At 28.1% G+C, this 12,619-nt stretch overlaps 1 protein-coding gene across 11 annotated transcripts in view; it reads left to right on the forward strand.

Moving 5' to 3' along the window:
* The window catches only part of LOC142327598 (palmitoyltransferase ZDHHC2), a 113,476-nt gene that overhangs the window by 50,613 nt on the left and 50,244 nt on the right, over window positions 1-12,619 (forward strand). For 5 of the 11 annotated variants that reach the window (XM_075370784.1, XM_075370785.1, XM_075370790.1 and 2 more), the window contains exon 7: window positions 3,663-3,743. The exons of 5 other annotated variants lie outside the window; for them this stretch is intronic. In XM_075370784.1, the coding sequence (XP_075226899.1) occupies window positions 3,663-3,743 (81 nt within the window). Of the gene's footprint in view, window positions 1-3,662; window positions 3,744-10,286; window positions 10,407-12,619 lie in introns of those variants that run through there. One more of the 11 variants, XM_075370787.1, reaches the window with a different exon arrangement.

The following is a 12,619-nucleotide window of genomic DNA, read 5'->3' on the forward strand; positions in this document are numbered from 1 at the left end:
GTAACAGTTGAGATGTCCTTATGCACTACTGCTACCAGTATAAATTTGTCTCTATTGTGTTAACTATGTTGTTTTCCAAGGACGAATGTGTGGTTATTATTGAAACTTGTTGCGCATATAAATCTTGTGAATGAGTGAAAGACAAGTTTCGGATAATCTGATAAAATTTCCCAATTCTTCAGTTCCTAATAAGTCGACAATATTGCATTTGATTAATAAATTTTGTGAGTCTGGGAGTATACATGATCGGAAAACTACAGGTCAACCATCATTGTTAACAGTAGAAGTTCTAGAGGATGAGAAGGAACGTTTGACTCGCTCACCCAGAAAGTCACTCAGAAAGTTATCTTCACAGGCAAAGCTTTCAGGGCCACTAAAAAATTACAATCTCATGCTCCTCGCATCGGTGTTATTCAATAACTGAAAGAAGTAGACCACGGAAAATGCTTACAGTATTGCTTCGTTCTCTTTTGGTGACAACGATATTGAAATTTTGGATCATGTTTATTTCAGTGATGAGGCATGGTTTCACTTGGATTAACAGCCAAAACTGCCAAATATGGGGCGTTGAAAATTCTCAAACCCTTTTCATGAATGACCATTACACGAATGTAAAACTGGTATTTGGTGTGCAGTCTCCTGGCATCATGTAGTAGGGTCTTTATTTTTTGACGAATCTGCAGATGGTGTAGTTTATCACAACTTAATCGAACAGTTTATTGCCATGTTACATTTATACAAATGAGAATGTTGGTTCCAGCAGGATAACACAACCTGTCATACTGCTAATGAAACGCTAGATGTGTTACGGGAATTTTTTAGCCATCGTTAACATCAAAAACATACATCAAAAGGGTTGTAGCCTCCAAGATCTACAGATTTTGCACCAGCAGACGTTTTCTTTTGGGGGTATCCAAAAATTTAGTTTTTAAAAACAATTCTCATACACTTGACAAATTAAAGGCTGCAAATGTTATGAAACATGTATGAACCTGCATTGGGATCGAAGGAAATCATTTTGAACATCTAATGTAAATTTATTAAAGGTAATTTTGAATATTGTTGTATAATTACTTTATTAACATTAATATTTTTGTAATAAATTCACGTCGTCAAACAAAGTTCTTTTTAAAATGCCTGTTACTTTTGCCGGATCCCACATCTTCAGTCATGATTGAATTATTTAATTAAACTGCATATTAAAAAATTATTAAAAATGTTAAAATTTAAAAATATTTAAAATAAACCATGCATGTGATGCAATGTTTATTACATTACTGTAATATAATGAAAATTGCTTATAATTTATATGAGTGCTACTGTTGCTGTTTTTATAAGACTTTCATTATAATATTACAGTAATAATACAACATTACACCAAGTGCATGGTTTATTTTAGTATTTTTAATATCCTTTTAATATACTGTTTAATTAATGATTCAATCATGATTGAGGATGGGATTCTGTGAAATTACTTTTATCATAAAATTACGTAAGATAAATCTTATCTCTATATTCTGTGCTAGGTTGTTTATATTAATAAAATTTTAAATATAGTTTAACAGTTGGCTACAGAGGAGAATATTAAAAAGATTAATTTCAGTAATATATATATATATAATATTAGTTTTTGATAATTTTTTAGGTGGTCCAACTTATAGGTATTATTTATAAGATACTTTGCCCAAGTTAATATTCTTAAAACATACATTTTAGATCCACAACTTGAACTTTAGTAATTTTAGTGGTCACTTAATTAGTTTAAATGAAAATTTTCCAAATGCAAGTCATTTTCATAAAACCCTGCACTAAAATATAATTGAATTTTCTTGTAAATATTTAATTCTAACTGTGATTGTTTTCTTTTCCTGCCTTCTCCATTTATCTTCTTATTTGTATTACTTTTTATTTTTTTATGACATTTCTGTATTTTTTCCTTTACAGATTGTTGTATATATTGGATATAAAAAAAGGTTCATTATTTCAGTAATGTATTTCTTAAATCATTTAAGAAAAGATTCATTTGATCATATATCTGATTTTCTGTGAAAATAATTATGGAACTGGTTGCTGTTGGTTTTCTGGCAGTTAGTTTTATTTTTTAAATCGCACTATTGGAAAATTGACAGACACTTACTTACAATAATCAATATTATTTCTTTATCAGTAATTCACATTAAGTTGTATGGATTTGGAAATCAATTTAGAGCGTATATTCTTTCTTACTTTTATGTGCTAAAAATTTTGATGTTGTAATTATGTTAGTCGTCATTGCAACTGGAAATCTTCTTGTAATTAACACCGGCATTGGATTGCTGGACTGTTGACTGCAGTGTTTTAGTTACATGCAGTTATTTTGTTTCCATTAATACAGGTGATTCCAAATTTCATGGCAATTTCTCGGAATATTATACCTTGCCCAAAAATAAGAAAATGGGTTCATATAAACGTAGATAAGAAAACGGTTCATAGTGAGTTTTGACTTGCAAAACATTTATCCCTACTTTCTGCTCCCTCTGTGAAATTAAACAGTATTTAAATTCTTGGGGTACAAATTGAGGGATAAATTCAGTGCTTCCTTATGGTTTTTGAACTGATAAATTCAGTGAAAGTGGCCACTTAGATTTTCATTTCCTCTGAAGTTCATGTGAATCATCATTTTGCTCTACACCAGAAAAAGTAATTATTTTATTATCTGAACAGATTGGAAACAACTTATGTTTGTAATTTAGAAATCTTTACTAAAGCATTCTACAACCAAAAGTTTAATATATTTTGCTAAAAGAATTACATCTCAATCAATTCTGTATGCATTTTGAATAAATGCCCACAGTGAACTGAACAAAAGTATTCAATGTTCTGCATCAATATACTCTCAATATGTCTTAAAAGTTATAAATCCATTTAAATCACTGTATTTAATTATTTTTTTTTAATAATTTCATTATTAACAATGAATTGATGAAAATATAATGTTTGTATCTACAGGTAATTAACTGAAATAAACAAAACTGTTTGAAATAATTTTCAGTACAAGTAATATTTAGTAATATTTTATACTAAAGTTATTAAGGTCTTTTTTATAGTAAAGTTTTTATGGTCCATTTTTTTAAAGTTGAACGTTATATAAAAATTCAACTTGTCTTAAAGTATTTCTTTTAAGATTTTCTTTTATTATGCACTCCTGAAGGTTAAGGAATACAGCATTTTAGTTTAGGAAAAATAGTTTTGAACATTAATAATAAAAATGCAGATGGTTGTTAAAGTGAATGTAATCTATTTTATAAATTTGGTACATTTTAATCTGTTTTATTCATAATGCTACATTTTTTGAATTGTGGAGAAGCTACACAGGTTTTTTAATTTAGTCTCATTATTTACAATTATGCTTTGACAAAGAAATTTCCTTATATTTTTATTTTAAAATTGTTTTTGTTTGAATTATTATTTTGTTAATGTTTTTATACATTTTATTTTTCTCTCTTTTTTTTATTAAGACTCATCTAATAATAAATAAAAAAAGACATGTTTTACCAATATTAATTAATTGTGTAATATTTTAATGTATAGATTTTAATATAAATAATTATATTTAAGTTTTTATGTTATTCAGTTTTTGAGATGGATTTTCTTTTCTTTTTTTTTTTGGTTGGGTGATGTAGCCTTGGGGACGGCGTAGTTTACCCTGTGAGATCTCAGCACCAGGTCCATCAGTACGACTCAATTGGGGTTACACACAACAGGTTAGAACCCTGATCGCGTACTTCGTGTTCCTATTCATAAATTATTTAATTATAACAATAATAATAGTTATTATTAAATTTATATTAATTTTGAATATTTTAACTGCACATTGCTTTTGCTTGCATGCATGTGTATTTTTGTATTTTTTTTTATCAATTTTTAGTTTTATTAATTTATGTATGTATTTTTATCTATATATATTTTTGTAATCATTATCATGGTTTTCTGTTTATTTTAATGCATATTTGTTTTTTCTTTTTGGTTGTGGTAAGCTTCTTCTGTATGATGTATCTTAGTGTCTGTAACTTAGTTGCGTAATTTTTTGTTTACATTATTATTATTGTTGTTATAAATACTTAAATATTTTGTTAGAGTTACTGATTGTTTATTATCAAAATAACAAGATGTATAAACCAAATAGATATTGTAAATAAATTAGGACTTTATAAAAAGTACTATTTTATTCTGTTCTCGAGAAAATTGATTAAAGTCTGTGAATAAATTTCTAATTTAATTGTATACTTAGGTTTATTTTAATTTTATACTTATTATTACTATTTGTGATGTAAGTATTGAAAGGAATTCACTATTGCTGATTTGAAATCCATATGTTGAAAAAGTAAGGAAGGAATTTTGTGTTGGGGGATTAATTGCATCTTTTTAAAACCTAGTGATACCATAACTCTTGGAATGTATCGTGGAGGAGTCTTTCCTGAAAGAATTTAAACTAAGATTGGCAAATGGCTAAAACATATTTAATAAACTGGTTTTCAATGATCATCAAAGTTAAACTACAGTAATGTTTTCATTAGTTACTGTTAGAATTTATTTATGGTTATTGTTCAGAGTAGTTGATGCTACTTAAAATAGTGTTGTATTATTGAATATATGTAACAGTGCTGCTCTGTATATAGTAGGAGATAAGCAAAACTAAATTGTTGTGAGTATATTTTTCTAATCAAGATTATAACAGTGTTTAATTTTTCATAAGATTTATGTTCTAAAGATTTTTCTTAATTTATGTATAATTTCCCATTTTTTGGTATTAGTTTAATTTACGATTTATTATTTGTAAAAATTAATCTCAGGTATCCTAAGTGAGTGGGAATTTAGGCTGAATTGTAATTAGGAATCATTTTTGGTTAAAGTACTGCTTGGTTTTTAAGCTAGTGTTGCTGCTTTTGTAGAAATAAAACTTATTTTTTACCAAAAATGATATTTAAAAATAAAAAACAGTGCCTTATTTTATCACAAAAAGATTTTAGATAAAATTAATAAAAAGAGTTTTGTTTTATATTTTAGCAGGTTATGACAAAAGAAGGTTAATGTGATTGGAGATGTAGTATTACTTACTCTTCTAAGACCAGAATAGCTGCATTATTTTACATGAAATTGGGGGTCAAACTAACTACTGTATGAGTGAGACTGTGTATAATATTTGAAAAAATCAAAATTGCAGATTGTACCTGCCATTTAATTAACCACTCCACCATGGAGATTTAATGTAGATGTGTATATATATATAATTTATTTTCAAAGAATCAAGGTAAACCTGATTTAATTAAATGGTTCACTTGGGACTAGAATTTTTTTAGATAATTAGTTAGATTAATGATGCATAGCATCAGATAGTCATAAACTTCCTATAGTTTTCAAAAATTTTTAAATATTAATAAAAATATATCAAAATGTGAAATCATAAGATACATGTAAGTATATAAATATTTTTGTATATATTTAAATATGCATACATATTTAAATTATATATATATTTATATATATAATCATATATATTAAGAAACTTATCTTTAAAAACTGTGTGTCTTAAAAGATACTGAATTTTGAATAAAATACACAAAAAACAAAAATAGAACTTTTCAATATTAATACACTTAGCAGACTTGTTTTAAACTTTTCTGTATATCAGAGGATAAAAAAAATCTTGCACTACTATATATTTTTTTTATGGTTTTTTATGGTAGCTTACCTATAGACATAAATAATTTTTGAATCTGAGATGGCTGTCATATTTTACAGTTTTTTACTTAGAAGATAGTTAACATTTTTTTAATAAAGATAAGTAATATATATAATTTTTTAATTCACCTCATAGATTTACTTTTATTTATTTAGCATTGTGACTTTTTGTTATCATTTGATTTTGGAATTCAAATTCTCTAAATTAAAAGTTTTCTTTATACACAAAATAAATCGGAAAACACTTTTGAATGTCTTGTTGATAACTTTTTTTTATGAGAAGTGTGTATCAGCAGTAGGTATATTTATTTATTTGAAAATGGGCATTGTTATAATTACTCTTTTGACTTCCTGTGTGCTTTGTATCACCATTTGGAATTATATTATCAAAAGCAGCTCTTGCTTAAATTCTTTCTGTTTTTATGCTTAGTAGAATTTGTAGAATAGTTTTTCATCAATGTTAATTTAATTATTTCATTTCATTCGTAGATTTGATGAACACATTTCATCTAATTCATTTTTAAATCCTGCAGTAATATCAGTATTAAAATAAATTAGAATAGTTTTTAATTTTTTTAATCAAAGCACGTGTTTACTCTCTTCTTTCATATCTTCTTAGATTCACTTCCATTTACAAAACAGAAGCCGTTTGTAAAATTTCAGTTTTTTCTTTTTTCTTGTTTTTTCTGTTTATCATTGCACAAATAGAATAGGTAATAAATAATTTTATCTTGTCACCATTTTCATCCTACAACTGCTACCCATTACATTTTTCCTTACACATTATTTCATCAGTACTTATATTAAAAAGATTAGATGATATATTGCAGCTTTGTCAAACATCTTTCTGATTGAAATTTCATTTGTCTGAAATGCTTTAAAATCTAAAATTTTTACTTAAGGTTTAAAAGATTTTATGTGGCTTTAATTAAATGCATAGGGAAACATTATCCCTGAATAATTCTTTATAAAAGATTATGATTAATATTACAGCGTTATAAAAATTTACTTAAGAAAAGTATAAAAGAACCAGTAAAGAATCAATCCTTATTTTTCCACGTTAAAAAACAAAAAAGTATTTTAGGGTTGCATGTAGCTATTGTACATTGTTTGGTAGGTGGTTTTTGTTTATTACATATATTTTTTTGTAGAATTACCTTTTAATTGCTGCAACCTTTGTACATGCATTGATCCTAAGATTATTAATTCATAGTTTCTCTAATTTAACTTCTCTACTTTTCTGGATATTACATTATACTATCTCTGAATGATATATTCATTATTTGTGTTATTTTAATATTATTGAAAAAGAATACATATTTCCTAAATATTAGTTTTGATTCATACAATCAGGTTACCTAGTATGAGGTTGGGTGGTGTACCCATGCAGATTTGTCTTGCACAGCAGTACAATATATAAGTAATAAATGAATCTTGCCCTCTGCTCTATATCAAAGCTTTTGCTTCCCAATAAGTCCTGATTCATTGTAGTTACTAGTCTACTACTGCTGAGTTTGATAACCCACATTCTTTGTCAGTTGTGTACTTGAAGAATGGAGCTTTAACTGTCATCTTGGTAGTCCGAGGTTATCTTTCTGCCATCCACATGATGCAAAAGATGGAAAGTCATATAAACGAAATCATCCTGCATTCAGTGGGTTTCTGCCAAGAACAATGGTTTTCTATGGGAATGGTTGTTCCTGAGTATATCACAAGCTACAGGCATAGTCAACTCTACTTTGGTTCGGTCATCCAGCTCTTGTTGACTCACTGTGTGAGGCAGAGGCACTCCAGCAATTAGCAGCCAATAACAGAAACCTGAATTGGTATCTAGGAGGATTCTGTGTTGTGCCATAGGATCAGAGTCTGATGGATGGAAGTGCAAGAAAGCAGCCACAATTCGCAGTCAGGTTGAAACATGAATCTACCCATGAGCAGAGTAAAGCCTACCTGGCTTTACTCTGCCAATCTTTGTATTTGTACCTGGCCTGGACAATAAGGGGAACAATATAACAATATACCTATAATTCCATGTATTAAATTAGCCGTCATGGCTAATTTGATACATGGAGAGCAATACGACATTGCTCTCACATCTGCATTTATGTTACTGACTCCTTGAGGAAGGTATCCTGTGTGCAACAGAGCAAGGGCTGGCCATATATTAGATATTATAATCCCAAATTAAAAAAAAAAAAACTTGTATTACTTAGTTATTGCTTAGTATAAAAAAATAACTAATTTAAAGCTTAGGTTAATATCATATATAATTTTAATACATAATGTATACAGATTTGAGGATGATGATGATGATGATGATGATGATGAGGAGGATGATGATGATGATGATGATGATGATGATGATGATGATGATGAGGATGATGATGATATTATTAGTGGTAGTACTGATGATTCTAATTCAGCTGTAGAATACATGAAAAAAACCGTGGTCGCCTGAATTTACTGTTAGAAAAAATTCTTAAAAAATATATTATTTTAAAAAGGTAATAATAAACAACATATAATCATACTAAATAAATTTGTTCGTTAGAAAACAGAAAGAAATATCAAATTTTTTAGTAGAGTGAGTGAGTATTGGTGGAATAGCAAACATTGATGTCCATATAGAATCAATTATTTTTATTCTTTAGTTTATAATTAAAAAGCTTTAAAAGTATTTTGTTTACTGTGTCGATGACTTTTAGATTTTACAGCTATAAGTACTTTTTTGGCTGTTATAATGTACATGACAGAGAAAAAGTATAAATTCTTGTTATTGGTCAAATAATGACCTACCCAGATATTTAACATTTTTTTGAGATCTTCTGAATTCAGTAGTAAAAAAATACTGGTTGCATATTTCTATATTTCTTAATGTATGTCAATGTCTATTTTAAACTATTTATCTAGGATGGTTTGACCTCAATTCATTTGTTAATTTTATTTTTATTATTTTATATATATATTATCATTGTAGGTTTATAAGGTGATGTAATTGTTAAGAAGCTGCGGGCTTTTGTATGAAAATATTTGGAAGTTTTTAGCACATGAAAAATTTCAAGCCTGACCAGGATACAGATATATAGAAAGCTATAATCTTAAATAGAATTATACTAATAAAAATTTTACCTATGTAAGTTGTATAGGTTCAGATTAAATACCCAGAAACTATTTGCTCTTTAATCTAGTTCAATTGAAAAGAAAAATCATTTATAAAATATATTTCCACTTTAAAAATTGGATCTTTTGTAAATCTGGTAAATGTAAACTATCTGTATATAGCTGATCTGAATGCTTCCTTTTTTATTAGGTTGCGAAAAGGTTATACACATTCATTATAGGTGTAACTTAATCTTGTGTTGAATTTAATATCTAAAAATTTATTTCTTACAGAATATGTATAATATTTAAACAGGTTTAATAACATTTTTATTTTATTTTATATGGTATTGAAAAGAAAAAGTTATTTTTGTTCCATTAATCACAAGCTCTTAGGTAGCTGTTAGTGTCTCTTGCAGGGCTGGGTGACAATGGAAATGATTAATTCAGGAATTCTTTTTATATGCACATCATTTATGAATAAACTCAGTGGAATATTGGTATTCATTAATTTGTTTTGGTGAATTGGCTGTTTGAGCTAACAGAAATTATTTATTTTTTAATGATAATTTATTATTTTTTAATGTTTATTAATGTTTTTTAATGTTAATTTATTGTGTTTTAATGTTTTTTGTTTCTTAATAGTTGTATAGGGAATAGATGGGTCTTGAACACATTTTTACCTTTTGGGTAGGTACAGTTCAGTTCCTTTGTTCTTAGAAAGTCATTCAGTCTTCTTTGAGACTTGGCTAGATGTGTTTTGTTTGGAGTTTATGTTAATAGTACACTGATGGGAATGTCTCTCGTGGTACTTGCATCGGTGGGTCCTGTCTGAGGCTTGATTGAAAGATGTCATTGCCAAGGTACTGAAGATGACCTCTGGTAAAGCTCATAAGGGCTAGGTACAGAGGGGGTGGTATGGCGACCGAAACCATCACATGGAGGTATCTTCCTTTATGGGTCAGGATGTATAGATAGATGGTGATGTAAAAAGGTTTGTTTTTTTTTTTTTAATTTCGCATTGGCTGTTTTATTAAAAATAAGCATTTATAAAATATTAATATTTGTTGACAGTATTCTGAAATATGAAAATTCTGTTCAGTTATATTACATCATCATAGAGTTTTTGAATTCCAGATGGTAGTTTCTAGACATTATATATCTGCAATTTTTTCTTACGCTTTAGTAGTTCTATCTTTTTCTATTAAAGCTTTCTGCTACTATATTAAAATGGAATACGGGTTAATGAATATCACTTGTAGATTTTAGATAAATGATTTTACAAATGTTTGGATATTGTAATCAATCCTGTAGGATAAATAATCTTGTTAAAGAAATGTCATTTCTTGCTTTATAACTTATAAGTATATTGCTTTATAAAACTTTTAAGTATATCCGTGTGAATGTGTACTTCATGAGAGTGATAAATGTTTTTGGAACCATTGGTTATAAGCTTTCTGTTTCAGGCTCTTTGCTATTTTGTTCATCATTTTAATAATCTTCATTCCAAATATAATAAATGGTGTATTGATTTACTACTTAAACTATCGCAGTAAAGTATCATCATTATGAAAAAATTTTCCCAGGTATTTTATTTCATCCATGCTTCCAAATTTGGTCTGTTATGTATAAATATTTATCTAGAATATTTTTGAATGTGATTTTAGTTTTATTCACATTAAATGTTAGTTTAACTTTTCTCCTTTGCTTCAGAAATATTTCTAGTAAAATTTTGTAATAAAATGTGGAATAGTAATGGGATATCAAAATACACTCATCATTTCATCTCCTGAACCCTGATTATTGGAAATTAAGTTTTTTGGGAAAAGGTGTAATTAGGGGTCTAGAAAAAACTTTAAGAATCATTTTTAAAACCCAAAGGGAGAGAAAAGATATGAGTTGAATTAACTGATCAATTCATGGTAATTTTTCCATCTCGTAAATACAAAAAGTAAAATAGAGGATTTTGATTTATTTTAATTATAGTAAACACTTGCTATATATAACTAATTTATTTTTGTTGAATAGTCTTAAATTAAACCCTAAGTATCTTACAGTCATACTGTTGCAGACAACTCAATTGAAAATAATTCTCTTTTGATATATTTTTTTTAGGTAAAATTTCAATCTACCTTGCAAGTTCTTTCTTTTTGCTTAATGATATATTTTAGGAACAGTTACCATCACAGAAATGAGTGCACCCATACCTCGCTTTACAGCCTATATATGTTCCGGAAAAGTTGGCCATAAAGCGGAAAGCTGGATTGTACATAAAAGTACATTGTTTTGTAATTTTAAAAATAAAAGTACAAAACAATGAAATAATAAACAGAACTTAAAAAAATAAACATATAAATTGAAACACAAAAGAAATCATACGCACATATTTATACATAAAATAAAATATTTAAAAACTGTTTTAATCTGATGACAAACATTAACACGAAGAATCACTAAGCTATAATATGTTGCCATCATCACTTATGCTGTTGTGGACTGACCCAGTTTAAAATATTAAGCAAGGCAAGTTCTGTGTAAATAATAAGCCTTAAATGTGGCTATTGCACTCTGATCCATTGGCTGGATCAGAGCTGCTGTATTTTTGGGAAGATATTCAATCTCCACATCTTCAGATAATTCGAATAAATTAACCTGATGCCCTGGAGCATTATCCAAAATGAGCAATGCCTTGTTGTTCAAGCTATTGTCCTTCAAATATTTTTTTACGTCTGGGCAAAAGTAATTTTTAAACCAGTGTTCAAAGAGAATCTTAGTTATTCAATCTTTCTTGTTGGATCTCCAAAGGACAGGCAATTGTTTCTTGTTCAGCCGTTTAAAACACGTTGGATTTTTGGGGAGATATACTTTCGGTGCTAATGTACCGAAAAACAAGATTAATTAGCACCGAGGAACAAGATTAATCGTTTCTTTGACACCGTATATCCATTTACAGACTTTTCATATTTTGAAATTAAGTTCTTTCAGGCATTCAGTTCCAATAGACTCCTGTCTCTATTGAAAACTTACTCAGGTCGGTATCCACCTCTTTCAATAATTCTTTTCAAAATGTTGGGATATTTTTTAGCTGCATCATTGGCACTAGCTCTTTCACATTCATTTTTAAGTTATACAAATTGTGGTGATTTTTGTATTTTTCAAAACAACCTCAGCTTCCTTGGAATGTTACAGCTTTCACAGATTCATCAGTATCTTCGCTCTTTAAATTTTAGAAAATACTTTTAGCCTTTTCTTGGATAGTTTGGCTTATTGGCATCCTTCACTGGTTTATTGTCTTCAGTCCATATATATAATAATTTTTCCATTTTTTCCATAATGCTACTTCGTTGGCGAGTTAATTTTGAGACACTTAAAAGTGCAGCAGGTATTGAATGTTTTAATTTCTTCTTTTCTATTGAAAACAGTTTGAATGGTAGACTTCGCCAGTCTCGTTGCATTACAAATTTGAAAATTTTTTCACCAGCTTCAATACAACGTAAAAATTCTCTTTGGTATCTAGCATGCCAGATTTTTAGCTTCTCTTTTTATTTTTATCAATATCAATCTCCAAATTCAATGAACGTTTCGGTGGCATTTTTCCTAAAACAAGGAACGATTATATTTAAAAGAATTAATGAATTAATTATACATGTAACGAAGTTAGAGTCTTTCCTAACACATATATACCAAATATGTTTACAGTTCACCAATTAATATAAACAGAAACAAAACCCAACCTGAAAACAAACAGGAATAAATACATCAAACTACATACACTAAAGCGACAACGCAGTAAAATTAT

The sequence above is a fragment of the Lycorma delicatula genome, chromosome 7, assembly GCF_047948215.1.
Source record: "Lycorma delicatula isolate Av1 chromosome 7, ASM4794821v1, whole genome shotgun sequence".
Classification (NCBI taxonomy): Eukaryota; Metazoa; Arthropoda; class Insecta; order Hemiptera; family Fulgoridae; genus Lycorma; species Lycorma delicatula.